The sequence below is a fragment of the Sorghum bicolor genome, chromosome 10, assembly GCF_000003195.3.
Source record: "Sorghum bicolor cultivar BTx623 chromosome 10, Sorghum_bicolor_NCBIv3, whole genome shotgun sequence".
NCBI classification, from domain to species: Eukaryota; Viridiplantae; Streptophyta; class Magnoliopsida; order Poales; family Poaceae; genus Sorghum; species Sorghum bicolor.
In genome coordinates this window covers 15,436,510-15,456,707 of record NC_012879.2, presented here as the reverse complement: position 1 = coordinate 15,456,707, position 20,198 = coordinate 15,436,510, and the positions used below count along the sequence as shown (strand labels likewise).

Here is a 20,198-nt window from a genome sequence, read left to right as displayed (position 1 = left end):
TGACCTACACTTTATTCATGAACGCGTTGTTTGCCAACTTGCATAAACTTTGCTTTCACCTCTTTTCTGTCCTTGTTGATTGACCTAGGCCTTCTGGGTCACCTTCAGTTATAGACGCACATGCTCACAAACATGAGCGCACACTCACCCCTATGAACACACACTCTACGCCTATGGGCACCTCGGAAGAACCGAGTTTGACCGGTAAATCTCGAGAGTGATGAAGTCACCACAGGCGTCTCGCTGTCGACGGACACGTCGCCTACCACTGAAGCATAGCGCCGTTAATTCTAGAATAAATTCAAAAAAATACGAACACCCGTATCAAGTCGGGGACTTAAACTCGGGTGGGCAGGTTCCACCGTAAGGATCCCAACTAGCTGATCTATGATCAGTTCGCCTCCTTCTCTTTTTATTTTCTTAAGATAAACATGTTTGTCTTTTGCTTTTAATATATTAATATATCTTTCCCCTAGTGATCAACAGCTTCATGCATAGATAAAAGAACGAAATTGGAGAGAACTAGGATAAGCTACTTTTTTCAGCTTCATCCCAACTCATATCTTTGTGAGAGAAGAAAAAAATAGCTTCACCCATCAAACTGTTTTAGAAAAGAGTGTGTTTGGCAAAAAAAAAAAAAACAGCTCACAACACACTCGTCTGATTATATTCACCACATAGATAATACATTGGTTTCTCTTTGGGTCCATTTGAAGATTTGCCCAGCTACTTTACTTATTGTTGCACGACAGCTCCATGCAACTTTATTCTTCTCTCCAGCCCCAAGCAAAGAGCTTTTCTTTCTGAAAGCTAGCTATGTCCAAAGTTCTTACCTGAAGCTCACTTCACTTGCTATGGATTGAAGAGAGCTTGATAGAAAACACAGAGGCCACATACCCTGTTTCGACCACTTGATCCCCTCAGCTCACCACATACCAGTTAATTTCTGAATATATATCCAGAAGCTAGCTACCTGTCAGAGGTAACTCTTCTGAACTATACATGGCTAATAGCATTTCTTACTTGCATCTTTGGTTTAAATCATATAGGTACCTATACTATATGGATTAACATGTGTGTTTTACGGTATATGGGCTAGAATTCGTATTTGGTGTGAGGGTGCAACGATGTAAGAGATATCTGAAGCTTCTTCACCTAATTTGCTGGTCCTTACTATATATACACAGAAATTCATCATGCCTCGAGAGGTACGTGTTTTCTCCATCCATCAAGATACATACGGTGCTTGCGAAACATAGATCGAGATGGTCACTTTTTGTGTTGTCAGCAACGTTTGGGAGCTGCTGAAAGTATGGCGGTTTCCTGTATACTCAAACAAATTAGGAACTCAATCTGGCTTCGGGCTCGCTCTCATATATTAAATACAGTACTGTACTAGAAAGAATTGCCCATCGACAAGGCCATACATGGATGGATGAAGTGGGTATTCGTAGTCTCTTGGTTGAAACTATTAATTAGTGTAAATATTAAATGAGAAATTATGCCCTTATTAAACAGTCAATTATTATGGACAGTTAATATATTATATTGTTTACTCCAGGAATCAGAAGGCACGTTAAAGAAAACAAAACTAGGCAAACCAAAATCGTTCCTTCAGTAACTATGTTTAGTAAAACTTTAGTTTCAATTTCCCTCAAAAAAAAAAAACTTTAGTTTCAATTACCCAACCCTTGTCGTGGTCATGTCTGTGTATCGTCATGTATATGAATTTACAGATTTCGCACTTCAATTCTTTATTTTATTATGTGTTGCATCCACATGTTTAGTTGAACCTCTGATGCTTTGTCACACCCAATTTAAAGGATAAAGCGGGATGCATAATCTTATGTGCGCCCAGAGATCAGTCACACATAAGCTAACAAATTACATAAAGTATCAACACGAGTGTTTATTATATCACAAATATCAGCACATAGTCTTTACATAAATATAATAAAAATATAAAGATAACTCTCTCGCGGTAGCTCCAAAGCACAAAGACGTTAATTAGTTGACCACAAGACTAGAAGTCCTCAAAAAAGTCGTCATTACCAAAGCTATTTGTTATCCATCTGATATTTTTATCCAAATAAAGAAAATAAACAAGAATAAGTACATCTTGTATTTAACAAGTCTAACATGATGTTCATGTGGCTCAAAAGGCATGACACGGGTTTAACTGTATGTTGTTTTTAGTTATCATAAATTTAGCATATGAGTAGCAAAGTTGTCATAATGCCATAGCAAACACATGGTAAAATGAAGATTGAACAACATAAATAAAATAATTAATAGTAATAATCTATTCCGTAAGGGTTCCAAGGACGCTCGTGACAGTGAGCACAACTAATATACTAGTTCTACGCTCTGAAGTGGTTTTACACTTTCACTATGAGTTGTGATTCACATATGGCCGAGGTCATGCAAATGGAGGGCCGCTCTTCCTGATGGCATATTCCGCACAGGCTATAGACACAAGGACAAAACACCGCACTACACCCAACCCAAAACACACGCAATTTGTGTCTTTGGGTAACCTCTAACAAGCTAGAAAAGGTCATCTTACATGACTAAAGCTAGAGCCATGCAGCCTCCACAGTTGTACTATAAGTTCCGGATTATCACTTATAGATAGGTCCTTAAGGAGAGAACTAGAGCACCATAAAATAGCCCAATGCTCTCACCCCCTTTATTATTATTACTAAAATGTCAATTTTTAAGCTTAAAAAAAGTCATCTTTTAATGTTTATTGCATATTCTGTTAATCAAGTTATATGATCATGCCTTATGCTGAGCACTAGCAATAGCTACCCAATGCAATATCCCATGGGAGTCAAATGTATAACAACAACTCTACATAATCCTTATAAGGAGACACATGCATAATGAATTATATGTATAAAAGTTAGTTAGGAACAAAGATAGTTCTATGCTATACTTGTCTTGGTCAAAGTGCTCCTGCTGATCCTGCTCGTAGATGTACTCTTCATCACCCATGAATTGCTCGCCGTTTATACTCAATCAACACAACAACAACAATCATCCAGACACAATCATGCAAAGCAAACATATCTATAATTAGAATAGTATGCCAACAGTATTGAATCAAGGTGAGAAGTTTGTAAAACGAATCTAGATCTCGTTATGATCACAAAGATCAAGAAACTTAGAACTATAACGAAGAAGTTATGAATTAAACAACATTTCCTTTAATAAAATAATAGATTAAAACTAATCTTGAATTTTAAAAGTTGAAAACATGCTTAACTATAGCATTAGATTACGTTATTACGAATCTATCATAATTTGAGCATATCAAATTGAAGTTAAAATAAATATTTTATGGCTAAAACAAATTCAGTGGCAATTATGTAAATAAAGAAAATATATTTTGAATCTAACAGAGGGAATCTACTTTTTTAGGAATAGAATATGTATTCCGCGAATACGCTTCGGACCGTGTGTTCTATTTTCAAGAATCTGAGGGGCCCTTAAGCAAAAGTAGTAGCCGAATGGGTGACATTTGAACATGAGCAGTTGGATCTGATTTGGTTGGTCCAGATTAGATCTGGGAGGGAGTAAGAGGGGTTGCCGACCGGCTCCTGTGGTAGTATGGCGGATGTCCATGGCCGGCAATGAGAAACTCGATGGCGTACACAAATCATGGCATATAGGCCATGACGGAGTGAGCCAAAAGCATGGGGGAAAGAGGGTGGCAGAGTGAACTCACCACCAGATCTCAACGATGGGAAAACTTGAAGACAATGGGCGGCTCGACATGGTGGACCATGTCCAACCTGAGGACAACGACAACACGGTGAGAGAGAACCAGAGCAAGAAAGATAAAAAGAAAAGGAAGGGGCCTAACGGCTTTGCAAAACCAATGCGAAGCCCGACGAAGTGCTTACGGTGGCAGTGATTCAGTGGAACAGGGACTCGAGTTTAGCAGTGGTGGCGTTGGGTTTGCGACGACTACAGGCTCAAGCGAAGGTTATGGCTTACGCTAGGGAAAAGCGGCAAAAGGGAACAGAGACGAACCCCGAGCCCTAGCAAACCAACGCCTCGACCGAGCCCTTGGCCTCGAGCGCAATCTATGCCTCGCCTAGGACTCTCTGTTTTCTCAATTGTACTGGGATTCGTTAGGTGGCGTAGTCGGTACTTCCGGCGGCGCCTCTTCTTCATGTATGGTTATCTTCTCTTTCCACACCTGACTCGGTGCTACGGTCTCCTCTAGATAATTCTGTTTAAATTGTATGTCTTCTGACCTTACAACTTCTCCTTCATAGTTTGCCCATTCGTCCTTGATGATTTGCCTCCTCTGGTTGCGGTTGCGTCGCTTTCTCACCTGCTTAGATTCTTCAACGATATAGTTAGGGTCAGTAAAATAGCAGTGTACCTTCTCTGAGGGGAAGTGCATATGGACTTCTCCAGTTCCAATGTAGATGATTGCTTTAACGGTGCTGAGGAACGGTCTTCCAAGGATGATGGGTGGATCATATTCGTCTTCTCCCATGTCAATAACCTGAAAGTCTGTGTAGACAAAATGGTCGTCTATTTTGACAGGGACATCAGTTACTATTCCTTTAACTTCTCGAAATGTCTGATCTGCCATCTGGAGCTGAATGTATGTTGGTTTTAAGGGCATGGTCCCGAACAAGAGCCGATAGGTGACTACGATCATTATGTTGATGCCCAATCCGGTGTCGCAAGTTGTCTTGTAGAAGTTGTATCCATTTATAAAGCAATAGATGCTTGGCATTCCTGGGTCATCCTTCTCGGTCAGAAACGGTGACTTAAGTTGGTGATCTTGGCCTCCATGAACTGCAGTGACCATCTTAGCTGACTCGGTCCACACTTGCTTGTTTCTATTCCTCCTGTTTGTCCTCTTCCTTGATTCACGTCTGTTGATGCAAAAGCGGATCTGCAAACACAAAGGGCTAATACCCGATTCAAACGTTAAGGCGTGCCAGCCGATTTGACCTTACTATCGGCAAAGGAGATAACTCGAATACTTTGGTCCCGACAACAGCGATGCACCCGGATGTCATGGCCAAGAGGTATTCACGCGGAACTCGAGAATACGCCGAGCTTAAGTCGACGAATTCCTAAGAACTCGTAATAAAAAGGAAAAGTATGACGAAGTCGTCGAAAAAGTAAGTACTGGAATATGAGTAAAAACTTGTGTTTGATTGATTGATAGATTGCTTGATTACAAGGCCCTAGGGTCTACATTTATACCCTGCTCAAAGAGCTACAATCAGACACGACTAGGACTCAAATTCCAAATTAAACGGAATCCGTATACAAAACGAATTTAAATAACTAAGGAAAAACTATCCCCTTGTAACCAGCCGAGACACCGCCACAGATCAATCGGCAACCTCCACGCTTTCCTTCTGAGTTATCGGCAGACCTCCTGTTATGGCCATCGGCAAACACTAATACTGATCATCGGCACGAACGCGCCACCACCTCTGGACTTAGTCACATTCAGTTGTCTCTTCATCGGCAACCACCCTCATCGGCAACTTCCCTGCAAGCTAGTTACCGTTGCCCCATCTGCCGATCCGTACTTTACTGACCCCCAAGTACGTGTCCAAAAACGGTGTCAACACATGCCCCCCAATTTCGGAGTATAAAATCATTAATGCTCCGAAATTCTCAGCAGTAATGTTGCCTTTCCGCAATTAATTCTTCCAATTTGGTAACCGACAGTTAAATCTGAACAACCTTGGCCCGTTTCTCCTGCAGATTCCTCGAATTCCTCAACCTCCCGAACCGGATCTCTCCACTTTATGCACCCATCGGCAATATTACCGTTAGACGGAACTGCCGATGGACCGACCAAAAGATCCCGCATAGTGAAATATCTCCAAAATCATGACCGCTTGCCATCAAATCACCTGCGCAATCCCTTGATTACCGTACAAACAGTTACCATATCCACCTAAACACCCTCGGATTTCACGGATGCGGCAAGGAACTCCGTCGGCAACATGAATACCATGTTGACATCTGCCGATGGTCCCTTTCCCTTTGGATCCGGCTGTTGCTGATCCCCGGATTGTCTCGAATTCTTGCCTTTGTTTAGCTCTTCTCTTCTTTCACGCTGTAGCCTTCTTTTTTGTGTCCTAGTCAATCCCTCTGGACACCATGGAGGAAGTTGTGGCTGCCTTGCCGATGGGCGACGATTCTCCTTTGATTCCATCCGATAAGTATTAGCATCCCTACAGAATATGAACTCATCGGGAACTCGTGCATTGGCCATCTCTTCAAGATCTTTATGGTTTCTGGGAAAATATTCAACACGATCACCAAGCCTATCGTGTACGCTGAGTCTGCCCCCCAGCCGATCATGAACTGACGCTCTCCCCCTAATCGGCCCCTTAAATCGCCAATCATCATCCTGATACTCCGATTAGGTCTATCATACCGATCATAACCATTGCACTCAGGGCAATCCCTAACAGTGGGCAGTTTGATGTTTCTTTCCCAGCAATGGATAAAGAACGGGCAGTTCCAGTGATCCTTGTGCCGATTCCACTCCCGTCGGCGTCTTTCTTCTTCCCGACGATAGTCCTCCTGCTGGCGCCGATACCGATCTTCACGTTGCTGCCAAGTTTCCCGAGGCCTTCTATGAGTTATCACAATATCGGATCGGGGAGGCCTCCCTGAGCTATTCCCTTCCTGAATCAAACCTTTTCCTTTGGCATCGGTAGCAGTAATCTGATGCTGTGGATCTACCGATGCACTTCTTTCAGCTGCTTCCGACGTCAAAACCTTGGTCTTCCCTTTAGCATCCAACATGTTTGTTGGGAAAGGATGTTGATCAATCTTCATTGGCTTCTGAGCTTTAGAACTATCAAACTTGATTCTCCTAGATTCTATAGCCGATTGCAGCTGTTGCCTGAAAACCTTGCACTCATTGGTGCTGTGAGAGATTGCATTATGCCACTTACAGTATTTCATCTTCTTTAATTCTTCAGCCGATGGAATAACATGGTTAGGCGACAACTTGATTTGACCTTCCTGAAGTAGAAAGTCAAATATTCTATCGACCTTGGTAATGTCGAATGCGAACTTCTCTGGCTCTTTATGCCCAAAAGGACAAGACATCGGCTTCTTGTTCTTCACCCATACTGCTAAACCGATGACTGGCTCCTCATCAGAATCCGAGCTCGCTGCTTCATCAACAAACGATCCCTTTTTGTTCCATGCTCTCTTGGTTTCAAAAGGTTTAATATCCTGGTCGGAAATCCTCTACACCAATTGTCTTAAGCTCTCGAACTCTTGGGAAGCATACTTGTCTCTGATATGTGGCAACAAACCCTGGAAAGCCAAATCGGCCAGCTGCCGATCATCCAGAACCAGGCTATAACATTTATTCTTGACTTCCCGCAACCTCTGCACAAAGCTTTCAACCGATTCATCATTGCGCTGTTTCAACCTGACTAAATCGGTAATCTTCTTCTGATGGACTCCAGAAAAGAAGTATTTATGGAATTGCTTCTCCAAATCGGCCCAAGTAATCACTGAGTTAGGAGGTAACGATATAAACCAAGTGAATGCCGATCCAGACAGCGATGACGAGAACAATCGAACCCTTAATTCATCTCTGTTAGCAGCCTCGCCACATTGAATGATGAACCTGTTGACATGCTCCATAGTTGGCATATCATCCTGTCCAGAAAACTTAGTGAAATCCGGTACCTTGTACCGATTTGGAAGCGGGATTAAATCATATGCAGGAGGATACGGTGTCCGATAAGAGTAAGTGTTGTCTTTGGGTTTTATTCCAAATTGGTCCCTCATTACTTCAGCAATCTTATCGGCCCAATAAGCATCGACATCTTGCCGATGAGGTGGTTGCGGATCTGGCACCTGTTGATATGCTTCCGCGTGTCTCTGAGGTGCACGATCTGCATGGAACATGGGGTTGATCATCTGACCACCGGCCTGCTGACCAAGATTCATCGGCTAGTTAACCAATCCTTGATTTTGAAAACTAGGTTGAACTTGTCCTTGTTGGAACCCTACAGCCTGATAATTCTGCTGAGGCATCTGTGGAAAAACTAACTGTCCCATCCATCCACTGTTAGCATTCATCGGCATGAACCCTGCCGATGGCTGAAGATTGGGCATCATCATTGGATTGCCAAACCCTGGTTGTGTCATAAACGTCTGCTGCGTCGGCATTGAGTCTGCCGATGCGTTAGGCATCTAGAAAGCCAGAGCTTGAGAATTCCCAGTGTAAGGTCTTGCAGTAGTGGTTGTAGTATACTGGGGACTCTGATTCATCGGCAAATTTGGAGGTGCCGATGCCATAGAAGCCTTGCCTCTCGTGTCAGCCGTCTGAGATGTTCCAGGAGTCTTCACCATCATCTCTGGGGGCATATGATAACCCCACCAGTTGGGAGGAACGGACCCTGACATTGCCGACGCCAACAGATCTGTGGCAAGCTTGATTGACTCGTCTGATGTTGATGGATTGCTTGTCATCGGCGTAGATTGCGCGTTAGTGACTCCTAACGTGCTTAGAGGAACGGTAGTTTCTGTACCCGCAGCGGCCGTAGTAGCCGATGGAGCTGTAACAACTGGTGATCCTGGCCGATGATAGACAGGGCCCATATAATTTGGTGGCAATTGTCCCTCTTTGAAAGTTCTAGCCATGGCGTTGAAAACCATATTGGACAGCACACCAGCTTGATTGATCAAGGCACGGTTAATAGCACTATCAACCATATCTTGAAGTTTACCAGGATTGGCATCAAAAGTAACCTGCCGGGGAGCCGACAGTGCTTCTTTCTAGATTACTTCGCCACTCCTGTTGATGCTGAAGGACTTCAAACATTGTTGCTTGTAATCCTCTATGGCTTTTGCAATAGCTTGCTTCTGCTCATCTCTGAGATTGGCTTCCGTCACGGGGATAACGTTCTCCAAGTCGAACTCGGTAGTCGACATGTCGATCTTTGATCTTGAATCTGGTCCCACCGAGCGTGCCAAAAGATGTGTTGATGCAAAAGCGGATCTGCAAACACAAAGGGCTAATACCCGATTCAAACGTTAAGGCGTGCCAGCCGATTTGACCTTACTATCGACAAAGGTGATAACTCGAATACTTTGGTCCCGACAACAGCGATGCGCCCGGATGTCACGGCCAAGAGGTATTCACGCGGAACTCGAGAATACACCGAGCTTAAGTCGATGAATTCCTAAGAACTCGTAATAAAAAGGAAAAGTATGACGAAGTCGTCGAAAAAGTAAGTACTGGAATATGAGTAAAAACTTGTATTTGATTGATTGATAGATTGCTTGAATACAAGGCCCTAGGGTCTACATTTATACCCTGCTCAAAGAGCTATAATCAGACACGACTAGGACTCAAATTCCAAATTAAACGGAATCCGTATACAAAACGAATTTAAATAACTAAAGAAAAACTATCCCCTTGTAACCAGCCGGGACACCGCCACAGATCAATCGGCAACCTCCACGCTTTCCTTCCGAGTTATCGGCAGACCTCCTGTTATGGCCATCGGCAAACACTAATACTGATCATCGGCACGAACGCGCCACCACCTCTGGACTTAGTCACATTCAGTTGTCTCTTCATCGGCAACCACCCTCATCGGCAACTTCCCTGCAAGCTAGTTACCGTTGCTCCATCTGTCGATCCGTACTTTACTGACCCCCAAGTACGTGTCCAAAAACGGTGTCAACAACGTTGAGATTGATCTGGGATTTGTGTAGTCTTGTTCTTGAAGGAAAATGTCTCCTTCCTCCCTTTGATGTAGAAACTGATCTTGGCAGCACTAGCGTAGATGACAGCTCCCGAGGTATTTAAGAATGGCCTCCCTAAGATGATAGGTGCTCTCTCATCATTACCGGTCTCTATCACCACGAAGTCTGCTAGGGCATATAAGGTACCAATTCGGACACAAAGGTTCTTCAATATTCCCTTTGGAAAACTTATCGTCTGATCTGCAAACTGCAAACATATGGTTGTCTCCAATAAAGGATATGTAAAGAATTTTTTATAGAGTACCCAGGGTATAATGTTGACGCTGGAGCCAAAGTCACAGAGTGCTTCTCGGACGTCCACCATGCCGATGGAAATTGGGATGACGGGGCGTCCTGGATCGCCTCTCTTGACCGGCAGAAGGTCAGTAGTGAATTCAGTGACGGGGTTACTCTATTTATTACCTGCATCAAACATGTCTACAAGATTTGCAGATTCTAATCCTTCCGGTTGTGATGGTATACCGGGATTAGTAGCAGGAACAGCAGCAGCTATTTGATTTAACTGAGATTCAATCATTTTATTAAAGCTAATTTGATTCTTGATGGCAGTAGAGAAATTATCCATTCTATTATTTATATTTTCTAGCATTTTATCATTAGATGCCAATTTCTTAGATAGGTTATCCATTAGCTTTCCTTGATTAGACACTAACTCTCTCACAGGTGGAAAATTATTATTATTGTTGTAAGAATTGTTATCTTGATAATTACCTGAGTAGTTAGGCCTCTGTTGATTCCAACCTTGATTTTGTTGAGGACGGTTGTAGTTGTTGTTGTTATTATTGATGTAGTTCACATCCTCAAGCATCTCAGGACAATGATTGCCGGAGTGTCCAGTATCTCCACACTCCTCACAAGTCATGTGAGAGTCGTAGATGTGCATAACTTCTTTCTTGTCTCTAGCTCTATCATCGAGCTTCTTCATGAGCAGGTCTAGCTTTGCAGACAGCATGTCTACCTCCTTGAGCTGATGCATACCTCCACCTTTCTTGCGTGTCTGGGTCCTTTCTTCATTCCAGCCTTGGTTGGACGCCATCTTCTCCACAAGAGCTGTGGCTTGTGATATGGTGAGTGATAAGAATGCTCCTCCAGCTGCAGCATCCATGGTTTCTCGGGCACTGTTGCCGAGCCCATGATAAAATGTCTGCATTCGTAGCCAACTCTCCATTCCATGATGGGGACATTCTAGGATGTAGTCTTGGAAGCGCTCCCATGCTTTTAGAACAAAATCATCATGTTGTTGCTGAAAACTTGTAATCTTCCCACGGAGAGCATTGGTCTTGCCCATGGGAATGAACTTAGCCAGAAAGTTTGTTGACCAGAGTGCCCACGTAGTATTCTTTTCCTTTGTAGCGTAGAACCACTGCTTCGCTCTCCCCAACAGTGAGAATGGGAAGAGGCGAAGTAGTATAGCATCTCTGGGGACACCTGATATGGTGAATGTGCTGCAAATCTCCAGAAAGTGTTGGAGATGAGCACTAGCATCTTCGTGTGAATTCCCATAGAACTGGTTGGATTGCACCATGTTTATAAGTCCAGGCTTGAGCTCAAAGTTGCCATTGATCTCTGCAGCAGGTCCAGTGCGGATGTTGTCCGTAGTGGGAGCTGAGAACTCGCGGATTGATTTGTTCGCCATGGCTTCGAACTCTGAAGACAAGTTCCGATGATCTTCTTGATTGGATGAAGCTTCTTGCTGAAGTGTTGATGATCTCTTCTTGAGCTTGGCTCTTGTTTTTCTGAATAATGCTTCGAGATTGTCAATAAAATTTCCTGGAAGATGTCTTCTATTCATACATTTCCCTGCATAAGATAAAATAGAAAAATATCGGGGTAAAACTGTTTGAGAGAATAGATAAGCTCAATCACATTAGTGATGCGAGTGATAACTCAAAATTCTATATCCATTCCTGATTAGTAATCAACCTTCCCCGGCAATGGCGCCAAAAATCCTTGTTGGGTATTCTTAACATCATTATCAAAAGTAGACTTAGTTTTCTAATTCTGATAACGGTGCCAAAAATGCTAAACCTATCCCTCATACCACTTAAGCCAAGTTGTCATCCCCAGCATGACATGAGAGACGCGGTATTGAAATATGCAATTGCTCTTCTAAATAAATAATGAATGGGATCTGCAAGCGCACAGATTAATACCGATGTAGCATTTTAACCGGGAAGTATTCCAGGTATCATTATTTATATTTTTACCACTGGGAAGGGATTAGCAACCATCAATATTGATTATAGAATGGAATATGAGATTGAGTATCTATCATTGCATGTATAATTGAGAACATTTATCTAACTCTTTCATACAGGGGTAAGTGTCACATAAAAGATATATGAAGTAATGAATAGTGACAAAGATAATTAATCTGATCAGCATAACTTAGCCACATAATAAATATGATAAGCACCTCAATTAGATATTCTAGAAAGTCATTATCATGGAATTAGAACGAACTACAAGAATATTTCCTAAGTTATTCTCAACTATATAGTCTAGCATTATCATAGTTAGTGCAAGCATACTTAGCAATCATTGTGAGACAAGACTACGCCCATGCATAGTGATATTAGCAAGGTAAATGAGAAACATAGCAATCACTCCCCTGTAATAATGTTGCTCTGCCAGCCCAATACACGAGAGGGGGACTATATAAGAATCAATGAAGCTGTCACTATCACGAACTACCCCACGATCTGGCATATTGGGTACAATCACAGATAAATACGGTATAAGCACCACGCCTACACAATATCTATTATTTACCCATGGATCCGATGGATAAACGCTATACGATCCTAAACATGTATATAGATCCAATCTAACTAAGCCAAGTATATAACTATGATAAACTAGGAACAATATAATCTTGAATATAAGCAAGTAGAGCAAAGTCATAAGCAATATATTGAAGTAGAACAAAGTCATATTCATAATATTGAAGAACAAAGATGATTAGAAGAACAATTAGAAGAACAATTAGAGAATTACCAAGAATCCTCTTGACAGATTCGGAAACCAATCGAAGATTGACTCCTTCTAGTTCTAATCCTATGTAGCTATGCTAATCTAGATATCTAATTGATGTGGTGGCTCTAGGCTTGATCAGAGGCTTCTTCTCCCTTGAGGAATAATGAATTAGGGTTGAGAGGCTCTCTCCTCCAGGGGCCAGGGGGTCTGGTTTTATAGTCCCTTCAAGTGAATATGGGCCGTTGGATCAAACCGACATTGATTGAACGGTTATCCTTGATCCTTTAGGTCGGTGGAGATCTTTCCCGAAAGAGAGTCCTGATCCAACTCCAGGAGGGGGCGGGCGCCCAGGTCTACTGGGTGGGCGCCTAGTGCCTGGCCCCGTTCGGCCTCCGCTTCCTTCCCGTGGCTTCTGGAGTCTTCTAGATGTAAGATAATTGTGCGGCACGTTGATATCTCTATGTAATTCCGACGTGTGGGCCTTTCTTCCTTATTTCTTGATAACCCCCTGCAGAAATAGACAAACACCAAAACTCATGGAATTCTGTGAGATAAAACCCTAAGTCTAGATATTGATTTCATTTGGATCCTTTTCTATGTTTATTTGTTAATTAAATTTGATACTTAAGGACCGTCAACAGCCACCCCTTGTGACTATAAAAGGGGAGGCAGGGCACCCCTTAGAACACAAGTGCAACACACAGGCAATACACAAACACACTGTCATATTCTACTCCACTCATGTAGAGATAGAGGACTCAGGACACTGAGTATCCCTCCACTTACTCCTTAAGCCGAGACCTAGGACACGTCCCTCTCTCGCAATCAGCTTGTACTCCCCTACTACAAGCACTCTCGGGTGCAAAGCAATACAGACCCTGACTCTCTCACTGGACGTAGGGCACCAAAGGCCCGAACATGTGTTTTCTTGCATTACCATTCGGGTTAAGGGGGGCACGCACATTCATCACTTTTTAGTGCCTGGGCCCCGAGTCCAGACACCGACACTATTCTAGTGTATAATTAAACTATTCTAATGTGAATATGTTATAATGTTGCAGTCAAAGTCAAAATCACTAGTACACAGAGGTACTATACAGGCGGTTCTAAACCCCTTTTTACAGGCGGTTTGGCGAACCGCCTGTGTTTGGTGGCCTGTGGAAATAAATTTTTCCACAGGCGGGTAACTGAGAACCGCCTGTGGAAAAGCATTTCTATAGGCGGTTCAGTTATGCCAACCGCATGTAGAAATCTTTTGGTAAAAAATATGAAATCGGTTTTTAAAAATAGGAAAAAAAAGATTTTAATACAGGGAAGGCTCACTGGCTATCCGCCCGCCCGTCTCCGTATGAAATCCTCCTGTAGAAATACATGATTTCTACATGCGGTTTTGTTAGAAAAACCGCCTGTAAAAATTGATTTTCACAGGCGGTTTTGTATTCGGGTAAGCCTCATTTTTTCCACAGGCGTTTTTTAATTAAAACCGCCTGTAAAAATTATATTCCACCGCTGGCTTTGAGCACTTTTGTACTAGTGAATATATATATTTATCAAAGTAACAACTTACATAATTCAACTCATGGATTATTAATATAGTGTGATGGGTGTGTGATACATGGGGCACTTTCATGATTACCATCCGGAGATATATATATTTATCAGTCATGCATAGTGTTCGTACTTTTTTGTTTTTCAGTTGTTCTAAGATAGTATATGTTGATATAATTTGTATGGAATTGATACAATATTTAGCTTATTTCTAATAATGAAAGAGATGGGTCTTTATATATTTAAATATAAAGCTATGTAGTATCTATTATAATGACAATGCGGGATAATACATGCAAATGTAGAGGATTAATTCAGATAATATTTCATAGTGATAATGGCTGGGAATATTCGCTACACAATAGCAGTGGTCGGTAGTTTTTTTAGGAAAGTGAAATTGATCTAATGGCTATTGTTATTGGAGGCTACCGGATTGATGGACTGATGTAAAGTTGAGCATGCAGCCCGCGGGCCAAAGGCACAGCCCAAAGCACGGTCATTTGGCCCGGCCCGAAGCACGTTGCGGGCCGTGCTTGGGCCGACCCCTCGGCCCGCTGGGCGGCACGGCACGGCACGCTTTTAACAGCAGGCACGGTGTCGGCACGGTATTAGAAAATTTGTGAAACTTGAAGTATCAGGTTCTATGACTTGTGAAACTTGTGACTTTTGGCAAATAAAATATGATCTGAGAGTATATTGTGTTATGTGAATTGTGAAATATTAATGTACGTGACTTGAATGTAATGTATTTATGTTTTGTTAAATTTTGTATTAAATTTGGTGTTTTTCATATATTGGGCCAAGGGCCGGCCCGAAGCACTATTGGGCCTCGTGCTTTTCGGGCCGGCCCGGCACGAAAATCGGCCCACGGGCCGTGCCTGGGCCGTCAGGCAGGCACGATGGGATGTGGAGGCACGGCCCGGTGGCACGCGGGCCATACGGGCCCGTGCCCTTTCGGGCCGTGCCTAGCACGGGCCCGTGCCGGGCCGGCCCGTTGCTCATCTTTAGACCGATGTCTCTAATTTTTGTAAGAATTTTTAGAAATTTGTTTTTTTAGTGTATCTGGTGTGAAACGTGGAGACCTCCAATTATTAGTAGAGTAAGACAAGATCCTGGTTGATACCCGATTAGGCAGACCTGCTGCATGCATAAACAGCAGGCATGTATCAAGATCACTAGGTGTCTTATTATTGCCCTTTTGTGTACGTCGTATCCAAGTTATTAGTGACTTAGTGATGGCATAGCAGAGCTGCTACGTATGCACCTAGCACAAATCTAGTTAGATGGTCGCAAATTATTGTACTATATATAGATATCGTTTAAAAAACAAAGCGGGACATAGATGAGATCGAACTGCTATCCTGTCAGCAAATCTTGCAGATACATGTTCTAGTTTATTTGTACATACTCGTAGTTAAGTAGCGTGTCAAGCTAGTTTTTCCACTGCAGCTGTGAAGTGTTCTCGTGTGTGTTCTCTGACATATATTCTACTACTATAACAGTCTGTGTTTTACGCACTGAGAGAAACCGACTAAAACTAATTACCATCAAATAATTTACTGCAGTATATTTATGTGGATAACGTCGGGGAGGCAGTAGATACAATAATTCGTTACTTGGAGAGCACTGCACACAAGGCCGTGTACTTTGAGGGATGGAACGGACTGGGTGCTTCCGCGGTGCTGAGAGCAATAGCAGAGAAGCCTCCTCCATCTCTGACCAAGAAATTTGACAAGATTATCCACATTGACTGCTCAAGATGGAAGAGCCGAAGAGATATTCAGAGGGCAATTGTAGATGAACTTAAGCTCCTTGGACATGTAGCGGCTCATTTTGATAGGCAAGACGAGGAGGACGATTTCAGCGGGGTAGAGCAAGCCTCTAGAGCAGAGATACTAGATGCCAAAAGAGACATCTATCAAACCGTGAGAGATGTTAGTTGTATGCTGGTGATTTTTCACAACGGAAGTGACAACATGGTTGACATGGCAGATCTGGGTATTCTTCATTTTGACTGCCGATTGCTATGGACCTTTAGAGGAAGGTTTCGTCTGGACAAAGAAATCCAGAAAAAGGTGGACAGTTCACATCTTTTTGTTGACGCTTCACATTCTTCTACCTACTACAATGAATTAGTAGAGGAAGAGGCTGGAGAAATAACTTTGTACGCACATAAAAATGGTATCACCCCTGACCTTGATGTCGTTAGAGATTGCTGCATGTACCTCTTTTTTTTAGGGAATGCATGTACCTGTTGTCATTGAATTACTATGGTGGTAGCATCATGGATTACAGCTGGGCAACCCATGCTTCCAACTATTGGGTTTGTGATGGAATTGTAGGAGACAAGGACAGCCAAGCAGCATGGGATGTTGCTCGTATTCTGCATCAGGAAATACGGCTAGAGGACTACTCATCCAGTACACTGCCTGAGTTTGGTGATCAATTAAGTATTCCTCCAAGACGTTGGATTCTGTTGACCAGCTCTGATATGGAAGAGAAGGAATACCAAGAGACGACATCCCTTTTCATAGCACCCCAAAGAGAATCAAAGAGAATCTGATCAACCATTGCCATCATTACCTAATGACATGTTCCAACAAGCAGACCAACTCCGTGTACTCAAGTTATGCGGTTGCACATTCAAATTTTCATCACCTCCATTCCACTGTTGTTAAAACTTAAGATTCCTTGGACTGTATAGCTGCATGGATCAAGAAAATCTGGCAGTGCAGAAGGAAGGTGCAGTGGCGATAGAAATTTTTCAGAGGCTATGGGTACTAGATGTGTTCCAAACGGATTGGGAATTGTCTTTTCCTGAAGAAATACAAGAGCAAGTGGCTACAGATATTAGAGAGGTTCATATAAGAAAGGGAAGGATTTGGCGCAACAGCCTTGCATGGAGACAGCTGCAGAACCTTAACAAGCTTCGAGTAATCGAGCCTACTGGCTCATGGGAGACCGGTAAAAAGGATGAATTAACAGATATGATAAAGTTGGAACTCCTTCACCTATCGGGAAACAATTCTATACAGGTTTTGCCAAGCTTGTGTGGAGCAACAAGATTGAAGACTCTGGTCCTAGATGGCTGTGTTGGGTTGGAGCATGTTGGTCCTGAAGGAATACCCCCATCACTAGAGTCATTCAGTTTAGATGGTGGAGCAGGGAAGGATGGCAAAAATCCAGCTAAATTATCACGAATCACCTTGGTGGATTGTGCAAAACTGGTGGACTTCACACTGCTTGGATCCTTGCCAAACCTTGAGGAGTTGGACCTCTCACGCACAACAGTAAAAACTATAAACCTCAAAATGGTGGTCCAAGTGGAAAAACTTGGACGAATCTTCGTGATGGGATGTCAGCAACTACGTGCTATTATTTGGCCAGAAAATGGAATGCAACAACTAAGGTTACTATGCATCGATACTATCGACAAGGTGTAGTAGTGTCTAGAGAAACTTCACACTATTCTATTGTTTGCCAGGTGCAAGATGGTTATTGCCACGCACATATGTTTCTATCATGGACATAAGGTTGCTTCAGTCATTGGTGCTAACAGGCTCTAGAGAGTTTTGCTGGAGCACAACTCCATTTAAGTTGAATCTGTACCTGTCTTGTAGTATCAATGATGATGGAAAAAACTGCAACAGTGAGAAGATGGACCCCCATTTTTATAGCACTGGACATGTTGAGTCTGCACTTGTAGCACGCAGGTCATTCATCCACAAGACATACAGCACCTACAATGATGTCAGCGTAAATCATATAGTTACTAAAAATAATGATAGTGGTGTGCTGCAGTTTGAGCCACAAGGCATCCATGTTGAGATGGGACAGGAATTGGTCGACATCAATGTGCTTGACTCCCAAGGTATAAGAGCAATAATCTTTGTGATAAATAAAGTCCAGTCTTTCCACATGTGCAACAATTCTTCAATTACCACTGTGATCCCTGAGCGCATGTTGTCTAGTGGAGACAAAATTAGTTGGGATGCTTTGAAGTGGTGCCATGTGCAGAGCTGCCCCATGTTGAAAACTGTCTTCAGTATAAACTACGATATCTACTGCTTTCAGGAACTAGAGACTATTTGGGTGGCTGATCTCTTGATGGCCAGCTCTATCTGGAGCAGAGGAAGGATATACGTAGGAAGGGACACTGATTCCTTTGCAAAACTGCGGGCTATCCATCTGTATCGGTGCCCCAGGCTCACATTCGTCCTCCCATTGTCATGGTTCTGTACCTTGTCCAGCCTGGAGACTCTCCACATAATCGAATGCAGTGATCTCAGGCAGGTTTTCCCAGTGGAGGCACGGTTCCTAAATGGAATAGCTAATGAGCATCCAAATGGCATGCTGGAATTCCCAATGCTCAAGGACTTGTGTCTGTATCATCTCTCTAGTCTGAGACAGATATGCGAGGCAAACATATTTGCTCCTAAGCTCGAGACAGTCCGTCTCAGGGGCTGCTGGAGCCTGAAGCGTCTCCCGGCCACCAACCGCAGTCAGCACGATGCTCTCCGTGTCGTCGTGGACTGCGAGAAGGACTGGTGGGACAGTCTGGAGTGGGATGGGTTGGATTTTGGCCACCACCCCTCCCTCTTCGCGCCGAGCCACTCATCATATTACAAGAAGCAGATGCTGAGAGGTGCAGTGCTTCGATGAGTAGCCAGCCTTGGGTGCTTGCTGCTGATCGCTTGCATCGTCCAGGTACATTCACATGAGCAACATACTTTCTCTGCTTTGTAATTTTTTTCACTCATTTATCTTTACTTTGTGTTCTAGTACTAATCATTTGTATATATCACCATCAACTATGTAGATTTGATGATGGGATTATCGAGGAGACGAGTGGAGCTGCTGCCTGCTTTCTGTCTCCTCGTGTTTGCTGGCCAAGCTATTGTCTTCAGTGTGTTTTCTCCATATAAACAATAATAAGTTGGTGTGTCTGCATGGTGCCATTGCATCTACCAAATTCAATCGGTGTGCTACTCTCTCTCTTATGTGTGCCTGAAATAAGAGGGTCTGATGGGGCTGTTGTGCTGTGTGTCAGTGTGTTTAAGCGTCCCCTAGAACCTACTTGGTACCATTTTTATGAGTGTGAATTATTATTTTTATTCCTAATAATATTGCGGAAAATATTTGTGAACAATGAACCTGACTGACTTGTTACCATTTCCACGAGTGTGAAATATTTATTTATCCTGTCCCTCATTCCTACACGTTCTGCTTGTGAACATATGCATTCGGCCAGCAGTTGCAGAAAATGTTAGCGTGTACTACCAAGTTTCGGGGCTAGGGCGCTAGGCGTCATTTGCAGTTGCAGAAAATGCTGCAGTTACTGTTGATATATGACAGTATTGAGTCACCCACTGGTCACAAATACATGCTTGTTTGTGTAACGCATCCTGATGAGATACATTTTTGTACATAGGCTCTGCCCCTCTGCTGCATCAAATGAATCTGGAAGGAAGATGTCCATTTTGTGTACATGATACCTAACCAATCTGTGATGTGCATATACCTATAATAATAAACACATTTGTGATCCAAATTAGGACGATCAAACAACCCAAGGCATCCAAACTAAACATTATTGGACCATTTTACAAGTTTCCATAATTATGTGTTTCCAATAATGTAAATAAAATTGCAGCATAACCTCTAATGAAAACATTAATGATGACCCTGAGCTAATTTGAGACATGCAAATAATAAAGAGCACAGAGTTACACATGATTCTATCTCTTTTTTTGCGAACAGGGGTTGAGCCCGTATTTCATTAAGACAAAAGGAGTTTACTTTTACAACCGATTGTTAGACCCACTACTAGATCATTTGCGAGTAGCAAGTGAAACATTAGCGGGGCTAACAAC

At 42.8% G+C, this 20,198-nt stretch overlaps 1 protein-coding gene across 1 annotated transcript; it reads left to right on the top strand.

Annotated features, from left to right (window-relative positions):
• LOC8076435 lies at positions 849–19,466 on the top strand. Its single transcript, XM_021449128.1, has 4 exons — positions 849–982; positions 1,100–1,208; positions 15,891–19,032; positions 19,145–19,466. The coding sequence occupies exon 3, from the start codon at positions 17,848–17,850 to the stop codon at positions 18,985–18,987; it is 1,140 nt and encodes a 379-aa protein (XP_021304803.1). The 5' UTR covers positions 849–982; positions 1,100–1,208; positions 15,891–17,847; the 3' UTR covers positions 18,988–19,032; positions 19,145–19,466.

What these genes read in the sequence shown, in the direction of transcription:
- LOC8076435 (XM_021449128.1), top strand. Translation starts at nt 17,848, where the DNA reads ATGGACATAAGGTTGCTTCAGTCATTGGTGCTAACAGGCTCTAGAGAG.